The 20,120-nt window shown below is 38.9% G+C and overlaps 1 protein-coding gene across 1 annotated transcript; it reads left to right on the forward strand.

The window, feature by feature from the left end:
- The first annotated feature begins 273 nt into the window (after positions 1-273).
- LOC134660273 (zinc finger protein 91-like) lies at positions 274-15,898 on the forward strand. Its single transcript, XM_063516017.1, has 12 exons — positions 274-477; positions 626-754; positions 944-1,369; positions 1,767-1,930; positions 3,437-3,496; positions 4,301-4,435; positions 7,607-7,684; positions 8,188-8,364; positions 10,180-10,282; positions 12,429-12,548; positions 14,985-15,083; positions 15,536-15,898. Exons 1-12 carry the CDS (start codon positions 361-363, stop codon positions 15,671-15,673), a joined length of 1,746 nt encoding a protein of 581 aa, XP_063372087.1. The 5' UTR covers positions 274-360; the 3' UTR covers positions 15,674-15,898.
- The last annotated feature ends 4,222 nt before the right edge of the window (positions 15,899-20,120 follow it).

Raw genomic sequence — 20,120 nt, forward strand, 5'->3', positions numbered from 1 at the left:
TTGCGTAAAAAGAAACGCTTTGTACAAAATGTTTTGTTTCTGCATTATAATCCGGCGGCTCTTAAATACAAGATAATAAAATTATACTTATTGCAATTGTATTGTAAAAGAAACAAAGTAAAAACGACAATTTATATTTTTAGATGTATTTAATTTCATCAAAGAAATGATAAACATGGGGATAACATTTGCTCCAAGCCGTTTTTAACATGTAAACCAAACGCACTGAATTGACACTTGTATTGTATGCATCTGTTGCAAAATGAAATGATGCTTCCATTTGTCGATTTGTTTATTTATTTATATACATTTACTAACTAAAACTTATGTTATAATTCAATGAGTTTTTAATTTATAATAATGGCTGCTCAAGACCGTAATTTCTGCTGCGGCTGCCTCAGTGCGGATCGAAAAATGTTAGCACTTGAAGACTTTTGGACTAAGCAGTGTTTATTGCAAATTTTACGAGAAATTCAGGTAAAATCATCATCTATTTAATCACAAAATGCCCTTACGTATTTCCACCTACACAACCGGACTCTTTAAAGCAACATATTTAATGTAATTCAAGATATTATCACTAAATTCAGTCTGCATAGTATTAAGTAAGTATGATTTATTTCAGGTACATAAACCAGAGGAGAATGTTCCAAAATGGTTGTGTTGGGAGTGCGAGGCGCTGCTGCGGCGCTTCACGAAGTTTAAACAGCAAGTTTCACATAACTTTAATATGTTGCGGACATATAATGTGCAGGTACATAAAAAAAATCTTCTATCTAAAGGTGGATAAAATGTCGTTAAAACCGCGCTTTATGCTAACACAGCGATCAGGGCCGGATGGAGAAGGGGGCCCTAAATTCCAAGTGTCATACCAAGGGCCTAGGGGCCCTTGTTTGGTTTAAACAGGAATTTTTTTTTTGTACTTATGAAATTTATTTTTCAGAAACTTGACATGAAATTTCCATACCCGAACCCAAAATTAACCATTCACAAACTTAATAACATAAATCTTCCTGAAATCACTCCTGAACCAGAGACAGACATACCGTTACCAATAAATGAAACAGACACGCCTCAAGATGATATCAAACTCGAAACGGATCAAATCAAGTCCGAAATCGAATCGCATTCAGACAACGATGACTTACTTATAAACTACGTACAGAAGAAGAAGAAGGTTAAAAAGAAGAGGAAAGAGCCTGAATTGTTTAGAGAGATAGAGCTGACAGAGACGGATATAGAGGGAGAGAGACGGGAGATGGAGTTGAGCTTTGAGTATGTGCACGCCATGTTTCGGTGCGAGAGGTGTATAGTTGCCTTTCCTAATTCGGAGATGATGAAAGAGCATGAGGCTGTGAAACATGAGCTGGTGAGTAAAAATAAAACGTTACATACAAACGTTACGTTAATTGCATTGTATCTACCTATCTAGGTAACTATGTATGTTTGTACGGGTCAAATCTTCCAAGTTAAATTTGACCCACTTCCCGGTTTCCGATGAAGCTGAAATTTTGTATACGTGTGTAAGTCGGGTGACAATGCCATATTATGGAGCTGATCTGATGATGGAGACAGGAGGTGGTAATAGGAACTCTGTGATAAAACAACGCAACCTATTTGTGTTTGGGGTTTTCATAATTCTCTCGATGAATATTACTTGTCTGTGGAAAGAAAAGTACAGCGCTAAAAGCTTGAACCAAAAATGAAATTTTTGCCAAAAACTTATTTCTGGTAGATTTAAAACAGCTTAAATTTATTGTCCACAGAACGCCGCTCACCACATATGTCCAATATGCACCTGTTCGTTCGTATCCGAGATCTCTTACAACTACCACGCGAACAAACACAGGCGGCGCTACGAGTGTTGCGTGTGCCAGGCGCGCATGCGCAGCAAGCGGGCCGCGCAGAAACACTACAACAACACTCACGGGTCAGTGTAGCATTATACAATACTTTACTGAACTATAATGAATTCAAACAACACATCAGTGACCCAGTGGTACACACACACCATCAGGAATGTTGCCAATATCCGCATCCGTAACCGCGGAACTTCCGCATTATTTTCAACATCCGCATCCGCATCCGCATAAAATCGATGCGGATTTAATGCGGATGCGGATGTGGAACAAGGAACAGTTCGGTACAGGAACGTCTTAGCATCGGCATAAGTGCTAGACTGCTAGGTAATTTAGTCATTAGCCAAAAAAACCTATTAGAAATTAGCAGTCAAGCGTGAGTGGGACTTAATGTACGGAACCCTTGGAACGCGAGTCCGACTCGCACTTGGCCGGTTTTTTGAAATAAAAATTTGTTAAAAAGTTTTTTATGTACCTATCTTGACATCCGCATCCGCATCCGCATCCGCGGATGTGAGCCTTTAAAAATCTGCATCCGCATCCGCATCCGCATCCGCGGATGTCAAAAAATCGGCATCCGCAACATCCTGACACACACACACACACACACACACACACACATCACACACACACATGACACATCAGTGGTAGGCTTAGCTCAATTGGTTAAGAGCAACGCACGGATTGCGGAGGATGCGGGTTCAAGTCCTGCCGGAAGCGCAACTTTTTCCATTTTTTCCTTTAATATAAAATTTGGAATATCGCTCGCAGACGTATCTGCTTGTTAAAAAAAATGATTTAACACAGCAGTGAACTGAGTTTACTCAATCATCATTGGAAAAACTATTATGTCATGGTTGTATAAACTACTATACTACCACTCATGGGTTAGTATTATTTATTGTTTACTAGCGACCCGCCCCGGCTTCGCACGGGGTAACAAATTATATATAAACCTTCCTCTTGAATCACTCTATCTATTAAAAAAAACCGCATCAAAATCTGTTGCGTAGTTTTAAAGATCTAAGCATACAGACAGACAGACAGACAGACGGCGGGAAGCGACCTTGTTTTATACTATGTAGTGATGATGGTTCATTATTTTGTAAGCGTGCAGATTTGCACAGTGTAGTTTTTCCACAGTCACTTGTTGACCACGAACGCTGTAAAGGGTTCGAAACGTCGGGATGTAGTATAAATTCAATATACGCGATATAATCCGTTTTAATAGTTTTATGTCATGAGTAACTATCGCGGTAACCGAAGACAATATTAGTATTAAGTTATCAAGATTAGTCCTGCATATTTTTAATAGAGTCAGACCGAGAAAAGTCTGCATCGATTTTGATAACCCACGCAGTGCAAGTATCATTTTAAACGTCAAACTTCTATGAATTTATGACGTGTAAATAACACTTGCACTGCGTGGGCTATCAAAATCGCTGCAGACTTTTCTTGGTCTAACTCTAGATTAAGATTTCGTCAATCTATAAAGATTCCTGACTGAACTATAATGGAGTCATTATACAACACTTTACTGGAATATAATAAGCTCATTATCTATTCTTATTTTACAGAATTGAACCAAGTCCAGAGAACGCTCAGGTTGAGGATACTTCAATCACTAATACAAACGGGTAAGTTCAGTGCTTGTATTGTGATTAATAAGTATAGCCTGACCAGTAATATATGATAATTGTCATGAGGGCGCTGTTATTCTCATGTATAGGGTGACAATTCAGTGTAGTATGAAAAAATTAGTTCCAGTGAAATTCCGCAACATGGCGCACCCTCAATAGATCCTGGTTCACCTATACAGATGTAGTGCATAATTGTTTTCCATCGTATTTCCACGGGAACGTACGAACGTGTCTTGCTATTTCAGTTAGCCTCGGTACAAAAAGTACTGAGATTTAGCACTACATCTGTAATAACTATTAAATAAAAATAATTAAAAACCCCCCATGCTATATGTGCCATTCTCAACCAAAAGGGTGCTTATTGTCGGTTGTCAATAAGGCGCTATTTCCATATAGCTTCAATTTGAAATCAACCTTATCGACAACCGACAATGTGGCACCTTTTGGTTGATAACGTCACATATGTCAAAAAAATCCATTATTTTGGAACATGTCACCAGGGGGCCGATTTTTGAATTTCGATCGCTCGATTTCGTCACTCGAAAATCGGTGGAAAACGGCAAAATGCTGATTTTTGAAATACGACCGATAGAAATTGGGAATCTAGTGGTGTTGACCACTCGTTTTCAATTCTATTTAGTAGAATTTACATGCCTAGTAGTGGAGATATTACTGAACGAAATACACGAAATCGAGCGATCCAATTTCAAAAATCGGCCCCCAGTAGCGAAGTGTCTTTATTGTACTTGAAGTATAAGGACCCTTTTGGAGTGGAAAGCCACATATAGAAGTTGGTTTCAGTGTAAAATCTGAAGACACGTTCCCGTGCGAGCTGTGTGCGAAAACGTTCAAATGGAAAACGTCGTTAAGGAAACATTTGGAGACGCATCGCATAGAGGCTGGACAAAAGCGGCGGCCTTATTGCGAGCCCTGCAAGTAAGGCACCCTGTATAACATAGCTACAAGTATGTCATCCTGTATAACAAATATCCATAGAGGCTGGACAGAAGCGGCGGCCTTATTGCGAGCCCTGCAAGTAAGTCATCCTGTATAACATAGCTACAAGTATGTCACCATCATGTAGCAAACATAGAGAAATATAAATAAAGAAAGAGTGGTAACTACATACATCAGTTTTCTTACCAAAACGCGTTTCGTAGTCGACATCTAGCGTCAAGTAACGGACATTATCAGTACTGCTACTTGACAATAGATGTTGCACCGACCGGAAAGTCTAATGCTCAACAATTTTCAGCTAATATTATAACCGGATTAACCGGAACTCTATTTTCAACTCCTCCTGCTTCAATATTAGTTGTAAATTGTTGGTGAATACAATTTTCGATTTTCGACTCACTAGACATCTAGTATCAAGTAGCGGTACTGATAGTTCCGCTATTCGATGCTAGATGTCGACTACGAAAATAATAGTCGTTTTGGTAACAAAACTGATGTATGGAGTGAGCATTCTATGTCTTCTTAATTCTCTTTGACCCTATAGACCCTATTTTAAGAAGTGTATGGGTTTTTTTAATGCCTGCAATAAAACATTTTATTTATTATTTATTTATTTATCATTTATAACAAATATCCTTAAGCTGGGTCCAGACGGTGCAGACTTGCGCTGCGCAGATTGTTGCACGGACAAAAGTATGTGCGACTCACATCGTCCACACGATCATAGATCGATCGATTTTACTCGTTTTGTATAGGACACACCTACTTGCCGGCTGACATGATGAAAACTGTGGTGGTTCCTATAATAAAAAACAAAACAGGTGACGTGAGCGATAGGTGTAACTACAGGCCAATTTCGCTTGCCACCATAATAGCCAAGGTGCTGGACGGTCTGCTCAATTGCCAACTAGACAGATGTTTGAAAATTCACGATAATCAGTTTGGATTCAAACCAGGCCTGTCAACTGAATCCGCTATCTTGGCATTGAAACAGACCGTTAGGTACTACACAGACCGCCGGACAGCTGTCTATGCCTGTTTCTTAGACCTTTCCAAGGCATTCGACCTCGTGCACTACAACATCTTGTGGCAGAAGCTTGACGACATTAACTTGCCAGCTGACATTAGTGGAATTTTTAAATTCTGGTACCACAACCAGGTTAATGTCGTCAGATGGTCGGACTCCTTTTCTCAGCCATATGGCCTGGAATGTGGTGTACGCCAAGGTGGGTTAACCTCACCAAGGCTATTCAATCTTTATATTAACGCACTGGTAGAGGAGCTCAGTAACACCCGTATCGGCTGCCATATTGATGGAGTTTGCGTAAATAATCTGAGCTACGCCGACGATATGGTGTTACAGAGTGCCTCGGCCTGCGGATTGGCTAAGCTCATTTCGATATGTGAGAAATACGCTTCTAGCCATGGTTTGCTGTATAATGTAAACAAAAGCGAATGCGTTGTATTTAGGGCCAGAGGTAAGGCTACACCCAAGTTTCCAAGTGTCAAACTAAATAGTCATCCGCTACGAATAGTGGATAAATTTAAATATTTGGGACACATGGTAACCTCTGACCTTAAAGATGACGTAGATATCGAACGCGAACGCAGAGCGTTGTCCGTTAGAGCTAATATGATAGCTCGCAGGTTTGCTCATTGCTCCAAAGATGTAAAAGTCACCCTTTTTAGGGCTTACTGTACGACCTTCTACACAAGCAACCTGTGGGCTGATTATACTCATAAACGGTACAGCGCGCTGCGTGTTCAATATAACAACGCTTTCAGAGTGCTGATGGGGCTGCCCAAATTCTGTAGTGCATCGGGGATGTTCGCGGAGGCGCGAGTAGACTGCTTCTACACCACCATGCGCAAACGAGCTACATCCCTTGTGCTTCATCAGGATTGATTGCCTGTATTTGAATAACTGCTGCCTGATACACGCACGCAGTAATAAATAAACAAATTGTAGTTATAGTTATAGTGAATTTATTATTATATTGCATGCACTAGTGTCTAAGCAATTTCGTAGTTTAATTTGTATTTTAATTTTAATTGTAATTTTAATTTAATTTTTATGTTTCACTGCCTTATGAGCCATGTTGCTTGAATAAAAATATATTATTATTATTATTATAGAGAAAAAAATACATAGAGTGCTCACTCCATACATCAGTTCAGACTATTAATTTCAGTATCTACATCTAGCATCGAGTAGCGGAACTATCAGTACTGCTACTTGACAATAGATGTAGCACCGACCGGAAAGTCTTATCTCAACAACATAAGACTTTCCGGTCGGTGGCGACATCTATTGTCAAGTAGCAGTACTGATAGTTCCGCTACTCGATGCTAGATGCTAATAGTCTTTTTGATACTAAAACTGATGTATGGAGTGAGCACTCTATGTATTTTTTCCTCTATGACACGATACAGACATGTTAGTTGTTCCTGTAACCTCGTGGTGTGCGGACATCTTCATATCCCTATTACTGTACTCTTTGGACTTAATTTTCCATACAGCTGGAAGGGACTTGTATAGATCTATAAATTCAACTAAGAATTCGTTCATAAATCGTTCATTTTTATAATAAAAACAAAACAAACTGTGAATTAAGTTGTCGTAAGTTGACCCAAACAAGTCTGAACATGCGTCCACACAGTGCAGTAGTCGGCGCAAACACGCATGTCTGCGGTCTGCGCCGACTTTTTGATGCCAGTGATGCCAGATACAAAAATACACAGATGTCGTTACAGACTTGAGACTTCACGTCCACACGTCCCATTTGCACCGACTTAAGTCTGTACAGACACGCTGCGCAGACTAAAGTCTGTGACGTGTGGACCCACCTTTAGAGACCGTCCAGAAGCGGCGGCCGTACAGTCAGCAGCATTAGTTGCTAAGCGGGCGAGGTGCTTAAAATAATCTTGGCGCGACTCTATTGATAAGACCTAGCTAGATCGATTTTTCGCCCCCGAAAACCACCATATAGCAAAATTTCATCTAAGTCGTTACAGCCGTTTCCGAGTTCGCCGAAATATATAAATATACCTACAAGAATTGATAAAGATTTTTATTCGCGACGATCACAAAACATGTACGGACATGTAAATAAATGAATTGCTCGTTTAAAGGTATTAAACTTGTTCCAGAATGTCTTTCACCACGACGGCCAACCTTCAGAAGCACGTGAAGACCAGCTCCAAACACCAGATACAGTTGAAACTCAGGTACAGTCAGCAGCAGAAGTTGCTAAGCGGGCGAGGTGTTCAAAATAATCTTGACGCGACTTTATTGTTAAGAGAATAAGAGCTTGTCAAGATAATTAATTAATTATGAACGCCTCGCCCGCTTAGCAACTTCTGCTGCTGACTGTACGTATCGTCAAAGGAGTTTTGGTACAGCCACGGACTTGTTGAGCCATTAAAAAAAAAACCGGTCAAGTGCAAGTCAGACTCGCGTTCCAAGTACGTTACGTACGTTAAGTCCGACTCATGCTTGACTGCACATTTCTAATAGGTTTTGCTGTCATCTATAGGTAAAGAACTATTTTGTGTTTTTTTAATTGTCCCAGTAGTTCCGGAGATAAACGGGGGGGAATTAATGGTCTGACAGACAGGCAGACAGACGCACGAGTGATCCTATAAGTGTTCCGTTTTTTCCTTTTGACGTACGGAACCCTAAAAAATGAGTTAAACGCCTCTAATGTTCATAATCTTATCCATCTCCATAGAAAGCTAGAAGACACTCTCCCAGAAGATTCAACGTCTCCAGAGAAGCAGAGAGCGCAAATAGAACAAATCAAATGTTCGGTGACGGCGGCGCGGCAGACGTACCCGTGCGCCCACTGCGGCGCACGCTTCCAGTGGCGAGGGAACCTGCTGCGGCATCTGCAGAGCCATACGGCCAGGTTAGTTGTCAAACTAAGTTAGTTTACCGGTGAAATTAGGAGATTTTTTAAAATTAAGAGAGGTAAATGACGAAATTATTGGGAAATATGACGTAAATGTTGACAAAAATGACGGGAATGTTGAGTTGGTGGCAAAAATATTGAGTTCAATGACGGAAATATACAGTTGAATGATGAAAATTTTGAGTTGATGACTAAAAGGTTGAGTATAGTGACGAAAATATTGAGTTTATGACTAAAAAGTTGACTAAAATGACGAAAATGTTGATTGAATGACAAGAAGCTAATAAACACTACGAGAAGACTCGACTACCCCAGAGAAGCAGCGAGTGCAAATAGAACAAATCAAATGCTCGGTGACGGCGGCGCGGCAGACGTACCCGTGCGCGCACTGCGGCGCACGCTTCCAGTGGCGAGGGAACCTGCTGCGGCACCTGCAGAGCCATACGGCCAGGTTAGTCGTCACACTAATTTAGTTTACCGGTGAAATCACGAGATTTTTAAAATTAAGAGAGGTAAATGACGAAATTATTGGGAAATATGACGTAAATGATGACAAAAATGACGAGAATGTTGAGTTAATGGCAAAAATATTGAGTTCAATGACGGAAATATACAGTTGAATGATGAAAATTTTGAGTTGATGACTAAAACGTTGAGTGCAATGACGAAAATTTTGAGTAGAATGATGGAAATTTACAATTATATGACAACCATTTTGAGTTTATAACTAAAATGTTGAATACATTGACGAATATGGTGAGTAGAATGACTGACAGATACCTACAATAAAATGACGAAAATTCATTTTAAATTTCTATTTTAAATTTGATCTGTATAATAATCCAATATTATTATGGAATAATATTAACATCAATAAGTTGCTCTGATAATTAGCTTAAGATAATATATATTACTAGCGACCCGCCCCGGCTTCGCACGGGTTATCAAATTATACATAAACCTTCCTCTTGAATCACACTATCTATTAAAAAAAAACCGCATCTAAATCCGTTGCGTAGTTTTAAAGATCTAAGCATACATACAGACAGCGGGAAGCGACTTTGTTTTATACTATGTAGTGATGTAACACCTAATTACTATTCATAAGTGCTTGTTGCTAGGCCTACATGAATAAATGACTTTTATAGGTGAACCAGGATCTATTGAGGGTGCGCCATGTAGTGGAATTTCACTGGAACTAATTTTTTCATACTACACTGAATTGTCACTGTCACCCTATACATGAGAATAACAGCGCCCTCTTGACAATAGGCTACATGACTAATTTTTTTTTATGGTATCAATCGATCGGGTTTGTTTTTAGGATCAAATGTCTATATGGGACCCATTGCATTAAAGTAACACAAAAGTCAGAAATTGTAGTCAAAATCCGACAGTCGCACTTCACTCGCGAAACGCCCTATACAAAACGGCCAGAGGCCGTGACGTCATCGCCTATCTTGTAGTATGGACAAAACAAGAAAATTGCGTTTTTGTCGGTGAAATATTGCGTTTATGTATATAGTTGCAATACAATATTTTTTTGGATGAAATGTAAGGAATCGAATGGTACCCTTACTTTTATCGTTTTTGGAAGTTAAAAAAAAACTTAAATTTTGAAACTTTCAGGTCTTGTAATTTTGTAATTTTTCAATATATTATTTTAATATCTACATCATTATGATAAATTGCTCGTTTGCTATCTATTTTACTAGATTTTGTTATAAAATTCAACATGTGTCATCATCCCTATTATCATATATTACTGGTCAGGCTATAATTTGCTTATTTGTGTTTATATTGTATTGGCAGGGCAAATGGCGAGCTGGTGTGCACGCCGTGCAACCGCACGTTCTCGTCGGTAGCCACATACAAGCAACACATGCGGTTGTCTAGAGCGCACGTGTCCGAACAGGTACCTGTTCAATATAATTAGTAGTTTATATACAGTGTGGAAAGATAAGTCGGGCCCTGGAGGGAAACTACCTTAAATCCTTAAGCTGGCTCATTATACTTAAAGGAGACATTCCTTTATTTTTAAAAAGAAACAAAACTGCATTCAAAGATTTTCGAAAAATCTCGCTTGCCTCGCCCGGGACTCGAACCGACTAAAAATTCCAAAAAATAAAAACGCGCAATTTTATTCCACTAGTCGATACAGTTAATGTTAATGATAACATTTCTCCAAGAAACATTAGGTCTTAAACTCGTCTGTCGTACAAAATATCCATAAAATGTAATACTGTACTCAAGATATTTTTAGACAAGCCAAATTGAAGAAAAAAAGAAAAATACTTTGAATGCAGTTTTGTTTCTTTTTAAAAATAAAGGAATGTCTCCATTAAGTAAAATGAGCCAGCTTAAGGATTTAAGGTAGTTTCCCTCCAGGGCCCGACTTATCTTTCCACACTGTAGATAATATATTATCCAAGTGCTAGTTTTTAAGTCCAACATACTCACTATAAGTTGTTTAATTGGTCATAGTAACTGCAGTTGCTGTTTGCTACTCGTATCTATAAGTATAAATTGTTAGGTAGTCATTGAATTATTGATTGTGAAACTTGATCCAACTTAAGTAATTAGTTTTAGTATTTAATACATAATGTTGCCAACATATTATTGCATGTGCCCATGTAACATTGTGCGTGCTATATAACTTAATGTTAAATATTAATATGTTGCTATATGTGAGATCCTATAATTGGCTCTGTGTCACTATTGATGTTGTTATTAGCATAGCTGTTGGTTCTCCATGTAAATAAAATAAAAATAAATAAATAAATAATATTTAAAACCTTCGCGTTTTGAACACATATTAACTCACATTTATAGACGGGTCTATCGCGTTCAATTACCTTTATTTACCGACGTTTCGACACAGGTTTCACTGGTCGTGGTCGTGGCTAACTGATGCCCCAGCAAAATGTCAAAACAGAGATTTGTGCAGCTACCCGATGAAATACCTGATATGCATTTTGCTGGGGCATCAGTTAGCCGCGACCACGACCAGTGAAACCTGTGTCGAAACGTCGGTAAATAAAGGTAATTGAATAAATTTCGCGATAGACCCGTCTATAAATGTGAGTTAATAGGTACCTGTTCATTGATGATTCATTGTGTTGTAGTGTATTATTTGGGGAAAAATTGTGACGTTATCTATGAAAAGGGACCTTATTGTCGATGGCGCTTACGCCATTATCAACGATGCTCCGATATAAATACCTAGAATGCCGCGCGCCGCTGTGCGGCGTAAGCGCCATCGACAATAAGGTCCCTTTTCATAGATAATGCCCCAATTAATTAAAAAAAAGTATTTGTTGTTATAGCGGCAAGAGAAATCTTTGAAAATTTCAGGTTTCAATCACGGTTCATGAGATACAGCCTGGTGACAGTAGTAATAGGGTCCCTTTTTTTTCCTCATACAGTTTCTTCCACCTGACCTTAATTGGGAAACCTTAAGGGTGAACAGGCACCTTCTGGGCAGGCTCGCTCCGTCGTAGGCCACGTCTTCGCCTCGGCTAGTCTGTGGCCATGAGTAAGCCCATTTATAAAAATAAAAAATAGTTATTTGTACAACAAGAGATCAAAGTTTGATATTTCTTCGAGTGCTTATTTTGAGTCCCGTGCAAGCGAAAGATTCTATAGTAGATTTACGAGCGTAGCGAGTGAATCTAATTTAGAATCTTGAGCGTAGTAAGGGACTCAAAAGCGCACGAGATGTAAATAACTTTGATCTCGTGTAGTTTACAAAACTTTTCACCTCAGCAGTGAGAACATATTAGAGAGTCCGAAAAATGTATTCCTTCTTCATCACTTTCCTCTATTCACTCATGTTTTCTTAAGATATACCAACAATTAAATTTTCACCTCAGCAGCTCGAACAAGGGTACTTTGCTACTTAAAAACAGTGAGCAAAATCGCATTTTGCTCACTGAGTGAGCAAAATCGCATTTTGCTCATTTTGTCTCACTCAGTGAGCAAAATGCGATTTTGCTCACTGTTTTTAAGTAGCAAAGTACCCTTGTTCGAGCTGCTGAGGTGAAAAACATATTTGCTCGCAGGATTTCCCGCACTCGTGCTCCGAGTGCGGCCGCCGGTTCGCCAACAAGACGCGGCTGCAGGACCACGTCGACTGGGACCACAGGAGGCACTTCGCTCACCACTGCACTCAGTGTCAGAAGGTACACAGTCAATAAATAAAAACCGGCCAAGTGCGAGTCGGACTCGCGCACGGAGGGTTCCGCACCATCAACAAAAAATAGAGCAAAACAAGCAAAAACACGGTCACCCATCCAGCCAGGTACTGACCCCGCCCGACGTTGCTTAACTTCGATCAAAAATCACGTTTGTTGTATGGGAGCCCCACTTAAATCTTTATTTTATTCTGTTTTTAGTATTTGTTGTTATAGCGGCAACAGAAATACATCATATGTGAAAATTTCAACTGTCTAGCTATTACGGTTCGTGAGATACAGCCTGGTGACAGACGGACGGACGGACAGCGGAGTCTTAGTAATAGGGTCCCGTTTTTACTCTGTGGGTACGGAACCCTAAAAATTACAAAAATATTTTTTTTTAGGATTACATTTTTTTTTTTTAGCCTATTAGTGTGTCGCACTGCTGGGCAAAGGCCTCCCCTCCTTCCCGCCACTTGACTCTGTCCAATGCACACTCCCGCCACTCCGCACAGAATGCATCAAGGTTGTCCCGCCATCTCCGTTTGGGTCTTCCTTTGCCCCGAGATCCATCCTGTGGGATCCAGTCCGTGGCTAAATAAAAATTATAAAATACAAAAATAGTTTGGTCAAACCAATTAGTCAGTCAGTAAGAACCAGGAAAACTATATCATCCTTTTTTGGGTGCTAGTACTAGTGTAAGACAAAGATAGTATGATTCTCTCTGTCTATGTTTGAAATGAGACAGCCCTTTGACACACTATATTTAAACTTTATTGCACATTAACTCGATTAAGTACAGTCAGCAGCATGTGTAGTCCGACTCGCACCTAACCAAAAATATAGATTTACTCAACATTTCCAAAGTTCGTAGAACTAAATGAAAAAAAAAACTAAACTCGTCGACAAAAACCGACAAATGCCGAATTCATAACCAAATTAATTGTATTCTACAGTCAAGGTATTAAATATCGATACGGACAAAGCGCCAAATATATGTACACACCACCTTGATGTCGTTTCATGTGTTCCCTATAGGAAATATTACGCGAAACTCAGCGTAGGGGACGCCACTTCCACAGTCCGTCACAATCTAAGGGTAGGCAAACGAGAGAGTCGAAATTTTGTTATCTAACCTCTCTATCACTCTTGCATATTCAAGCGATGAAGAAGCAGATAACTGAGTTTCGATTTTCGCGTTTCCCGGTAGGCCCTTCGTAAACAAACCGCCTTGATATATCAATGTCATATTTGATTGTCTGTGAAAACTTGTCAAAAACTTTTTAAGGCATAGTATAAGTTACTCTATGGTTTACGATGGGTGCTAGTGCTGCACTCTGGCGGCAGAACATTGCAGTAATCTTAATTGAGATGACGAATCCTAATATTTATGAATCTGATATCAATAGTGCACTATCATCCGTCGCACAGTGGCTTGAAGATAATAGATTAAAGATCAATACTACAAAAACTAAAATAATGCAGTTTTATCAACCTCTTTCAAATGCAATGAATATAAACATTAACTATAATAATGCAAATATTGAAGATGTAAAAGTAACAAAATTTTTAGGTTTAGAAATAGACTGTCATATCGATTGGAAACCGCACACAGACTCTTTATGTAAACGTGTAAACAGTTTCGTATTTGCTCTTAGGAAAATGTCGCAAACTTCAAACCGCAATACTGTTTTACTAGCGTATCATGGGTACATCGAATCTATTTTAAGATATGCAATAATATTCTGGGGTAACTCAACAAACAAACTACTCGTATTCAGAGCGCAAAAAAAATGCATTCGCGCCATATGTGGCTTAGAAATAGATGATTCATGCAAACCTTATTTCAAAGAATTAAATATACTGACACTTGCAAGTTCGTAAATATATAGATATTTACGAACTGTCAGTTTTTGTTAAATCTAATCCGGAACCGTTTCCACTGAGATCGAATCCAAACGTGAGAAATACTAGATATAGACATGCAATACAAACGAGAAGTGGCAAAACTGCTTTATTAAGGAAAAGTATATTAGGCATGGCGTCCATAATATACAATTCACTACCTGAAAGCCTTAAAGAATTAGAGATACAAAAGTTTAAAAACAAATTAAAGACAGAGCTCATCAAAGGAACCTACTATACCATCAATCAATTTTTATTTGACAAAAACTTCGCCCGTGACCAAAATTGTCCTTTCTATTAATTTATTTTATTTGACATAATTCCAATGTAACCGAATGTTTCAATTAATTTGCTATGATGTAAATATGTAACAAGTTCTAAGCTATCTAGATAATAAGTTAGATATAAGAAGACTAAATATTTGTACACCTATATGGTAGATCACAGAGTACTGTATCAACTCACTGTCATCTGTATATAACCTGTGTTTCACAAATAAATATTACTTACTTACTTACTTCCCCCTATTGTTTGCAGGTATTCAAAAGCCACACGTCCCTGTATCTCCACAAGCAGGTGGTGCATAAGAAGGAACACGCCGAGCATCTCTGCGACCATTGCGGGAAGCCTTTCCCGGTAAGTTAAAAAAAAAAATCTAGTCCCAATATTCAACTACAAAAAAATGACCCCGCTTCTTTAAGCTGTGTCCAGACGGGCTGGGCAAATCGACCGATTTGATCAGGAAAATAATTGGCGTCAATCTCCAATTTAATCACCAATTTATGATTTATGGTGATATTTGAGCCCTCTAAGTTCAAAAAATGCTCCAAAGCGAAAATACTAGCGTCACAAATTGGTATTCTTGCGTCCGCGCCCTATTTTATCGGTAATATCGGTCATAAGCGGCGGTCGAATTCGGCGAGCCAAATTGTTTGCCGCGACATCTATTGTCAACTAGCAGTACTGATAATATCCGCTATTTGACGCTAGATGTCGACTACAAAATAACTCGCGTTTTTCACTTACTTTACTTATATTTCTCTATGGTTAGAACATACCTACATTTAACCCAAATCATTTCATTTCAGAACCACGCGAAGCTCCGCAGCCACATAATCGCGCTCCACACGTCCGAATCCCCCTACAAATGTACCTCTTGCGCGGCTCGCTTCAGCTGGCACTCCTGTCTATCGCGCCATGTACGCAGAGTTCACAAGCGCAAGTGATGTCTCTACACTTGAGTGCAAGTTACGCAAGTATCTTGCGTGGCTAGGATGCGCTAGCACTCATGTCTCACGCCATGTACGCAGAGTGCACAAACGCAAGTGATGTCTCTACACTTGAGTGCAAGTTACGCAAGTATCTTGCGCGGCTAGGTTACGCTAGCACTCATGTCTCACGCCATGTACGCAGAGTGCACAAGCGCAAGTGATGTCTCTACACGAGTGCAAGTGACGCAAGTTACGCAAGTGTCTCTTGCGCGGCTAGGTTACGTTAGCATTCCTGTCTATCGCGCCACGTACGCAGAGTGCACAAACGCAAGTGATGTCTCTACACTTGAGTGCAAGTTACGCAAGTATCTTGCGTGGCTAGGATGCGCTAGCACTCATGTCTCACGCCATGTACGCAGAGTGCACAAGCGCAAGTGATGTCCCTACACTTGAGTGCAAGTGACGCAAGTATCTCTTGCGCGGCTAGGTTACGCTAGCACTCATGTCTCATGCTAGGTACGCAGAGTGCACAAGCGCAAGTGATGTCTCTACACGAGTGCAAGTGACGCAAGTTACGCAAGTGTCTCTTGCGCGGCTAGGTTCCGCTAGCACTCAAGTCTCACGTCATGTACGCAGAGTTCACAAGCGCAAGTGACGTCACTACAGTCCGTGCAAGTGACGTCAGTGCGCAAGTCAGTACAAATGTCACAGAACCACGCGAAGCTCCGCATTCACATAATAGCGCTGAGTCGCCCTACTCGCCTAAGCTTCTATCCATACAAATGCAAAACCCAAAACTTGCCACTGAAATTTGAACCTATAGTGCAGGGAATAGAGTTGATTTTTATTTGTTTGAAAATTTAACTAAACAAATGAAATGCAACTCTGTTCCAATTGAATATGGTTTAAATTACATCGAACCATATCGAACTGAACAAGTACTATAGGTAAGACCTTGGGCCTTAGGAGGCTATTGTCAAGGTGTTATGTGCATGTTCAGATATTTCTGACCACCTTGGCCGCTTCTATATTTATGTCAGATCTCTGATGTCAAATGTAATATTGTAAAAGTCATATTAAACCATGGTCAGTATTATTTATAAAATTTAATAGTCACTATAATCCTATTAGGTATGTATAGTCAGCAGCAGAAGTTGCTAAGCGGCCGAGGTGTTCAAAATTACCTTGACACGCTCTTCTTATCTTAACAATAAAGTCGCGTCAAGATCATTTTGAACACCTGGCCCGCTTAGCAACTTCTGCTGCTGACTGTATGATTTTAGATTTAAGTATACATAATAAAATTAATAAATGAAATAATGCTCTCAGTATGCTAAATAAGGATTTACCAATTAGGCTAAATATTTTAATACAAACTTTAAATAAACGATTTTGTGAACGAATTGTTTCATTATACAACGTATCAATCCCCGATGCAAAGTTTGGCATTTGTGTGTGTGTGGTGTGGTACATGCACTATTAAGCAGGGATGGTGCGAATATCCGCATCCGCAACCGCGGAACTTCCGCATTATTTTCAACATCCGCATCCGCATAAAATCGATGCGGAGTTTAATGTGAATGTGGAACAGGTCGGTACAGCAACGTCTTAGTATCAGCGTAAATGCTAGACTGCTAGGTAATTTAGTCATTAGCCAAAAAAACCTATTAGAAATGAGCAGTCAAGCGTGAGTGGGACTTAATGTACGGAACTCTTGGAACGCGAGTCTTGACTCGCAATTGGCCGGTTTTTTGAAATAAAAATGACTGAAAAGTAATATTTGACGTTTTTTATGTTTCTATCTGGACATCCGCAGATGTGAGCCTTTAAAAATCCGCATCCGCATCCGCGGATGTCAAAAAATCGGAATCCGCAACATCCCTGCTATTAACCTTATTGTCGATGGCACTTACGCCGTTATTAACGATGCTCCGATATAAGTACAATGCCGCGCGACGCTGTGCGGCGTAAGCGCCATCGACAATAAGGTCCCTTTTCATAGATAAAGCCCCAATTTATTTCCCATCGATGCCCTCGGCATCTATCCTGTCTTCTATGTCCATCATCATCTGACGTTCTTGCTCAAGGATCCAGCGCGGGAGATGTCTCTTATCTTGCGTTGTCTTTCTTATTTTCGGATGTTTTCGCTTTTTTCTACCTGGTATAGTATTCGTTATAATTGGTGTTGTAGTAGGCAATTTTTTACCAAAAACTAGTAATTCTGTAGTCGCAGATTTAATTCGTCTCTTAACTGGGTGTAATTTTGTATTTTTAATATTTGAAGACGCTGTTTCAGCTTGTGACATATTTACAATAGTTCCATTATCTGGAACAGGGGTTGTAAATGTAATGTTCGCGTCATTAATAGCTCGTGAAACAATTGTGGTCTCAGTTCCATTAGTATTTTGTTTAAGACGCTTAAATTTTAATAACGCCTTTGAAGTTTTGATGGTTTTCTGAGTTGTACTTGATATTTTATCAGTTCCAGTAACATTTTTAAGAGATTTTAATAACATAAATTTTTTTAACACCTTCGAAGTTTTGATAGTTTCCAGAGTTGTACTCTTTGTTGTTATTTCCTTTAGACGTTTCTTTGTAGGCGTATTACTTGGAGAGTGCTGCCGAAAAACAAGCTTGCTTGAATCTGTAAAGTTATCTGTTAACTTGGTTTTATATTTATTTTTCATTACTTCAATATCATTTGCCACATAACCTATTTCTGGTATTGCAGTTATATTTTCATTTATATTCTTGTTTTTCGGTTTATCTGTAGATATAACTCCTTTGGTGGTTTTCACACTGCTTCCAGCACTCGCAATCGGTTTTAAATCGCCCGTATCTCGTCTTTTAAGCGCATATTCGCTTAATCTGTTAATTTCATAAGATATCGCTGTTCTAACAGTGTAATTTAAATTATCATAATGTGTAATTACCAAACTGTGCAAAGCAGCTTTTATAACTTTAGCAAAATCTTCCTCCTTTCTGCAATTATTTAGTTCAATAACTATTTCTTGCATTTTCTTTTCATCTTTCTCATCATAAAAACTGTCTATGAAATTAACAAGTTTATTTAGACTATTATATTTTCTTTCGGCCTTTGCTATATAATTTCTAATATTGCTTTTTATTCTGTTAGGATCAGTTTTCGACCATTCCTTCAAAGTGTCTTCTAAAAACTTTTTTACCGAAGGATTCTTAATAATTTCCGCGAAAGCTGAACCTCTGTACTTAAAGTAATATTTTATTTCTTCATACAGTCTTTTGAAGAACCAAATTGTCTCATTGTACGTAAGGTTCAATATAACTTGCACGACAAAATTTAAGAAATTGCTAAAGTATTTTTTTGATTTAATTTCTTGCGCTCGTCGTCTAATGTGAATCTTATCGGTTGGCAATAAAGCATATTTTAGTTTGTCTAGAAAGCTGGTTATATTTTCGAGTACATTGTGTATGTTTTCCTGTGATCCGACTCTTATACGAGTATCTAGGTTTATGTTGACGCTGTTCGGAGCAATGGCAAAGGTGACCGCTGAAATAAATAAATATTAGGGGACATCTTACACAGATCAACCTAGCCCCAAACTAAGCAAAGCTTCTACTATGGGTGCTAGGCGACGATATACATATATACATAGAAAACATCCATGACTCAGGAACAAATATCTGTGCTCAACACACAAATAAATGCCCTTACCGGGATTCGAACCCAGGACCATCGGGTTTACAGGCAGGGTCACTACCCTCTAGGCCAGACCGGTCGTCAAATGGACAATAAAGATTAACCTTTCATGGGTATGGTGGTCAAAAGTTAATGTCAACCTCATATGAAATTACTAGCGCCCCGGCTTCGCACGGGTTAACAAATTATACAAAAACCGCATCAAAATCTGTTGCGTAGTTTTAAAGATCTGAGCATACATAGGGACAGACAGACAGCGGGAAGCGACGTGTAACCTCCTAAGACCCTGCGTACAAATTTTATATAATATTTTGAACTTTCATTGAGTAACTAAGGGTTCAAAATACATACATTTAATATGTGCATTGTATTCATGTTCGTTAGATTAGATTAGAACATTATTTACGTAACCCTAAGATCTTGCTTTGAACGGTTGATTATTTTATTCAATAAATTAAGAAAACGGATTTTTTTATATAGAATTTATTTACATTTTACCAATTATATACATATTTTACCGATAATTTATAATTTTCATACATACATCATCTAATTCAGCAAGGGCACAAGCTTTATTCAGGACGTTCATAAATGTTTAAAAATATTTATAAAGTAAATTATACAAAACTTAACCTGAGCAGTCTTCGTAATGTAAAAAAAAGTTTATTATCACCTATCTATAAATAAATAAATATTATAGGAAATTCTTACATAGATTGACTAAGTCCCACAGTAAGCTCAAGAAGGCTTGTGTTGTGGGTACTCAGACAACGATATATATAC

Source organism: Cydia amplana, chromosome 26 (genome assembly GCF_948474715.1).
Source record: "Cydia amplana chromosome 26, ilCydAmpl1.1, whole genome shotgun sequence".
Classification (NCBI taxonomy): domain Eukaryota; kingdom Metazoa; phylum Arthropoda; class Insecta; order Lepidoptera; family Tortricidae; genus Cydia; species Cydia amplana.

Excerpts from the sequence above, each read along its gene's own strand:
- LOC134660273 (XM_063516017.1), top strand. The coding sequence starts at position 361 with ATGGCTGCTCAAGACCGTAATTTCTGCTGCGGCTGCCTCAGTGCGGAT. Across the intron at positions 7,685-8,187 it reads CAGATACAGTTGAAACTCAG|AAAGCTAGAAGACACTCTCC; the intron begins GTACAGTCAGCA and ends CCATCTCCATAG. Across the intron at positions 15,084-15,535 it reads ATTGCGGGAAGCCTTTCCCG|AACCACGCGAAGCTCCGCAG; the intron begins GTAAGTTAAAAA and ends ATTTCATTTCAG.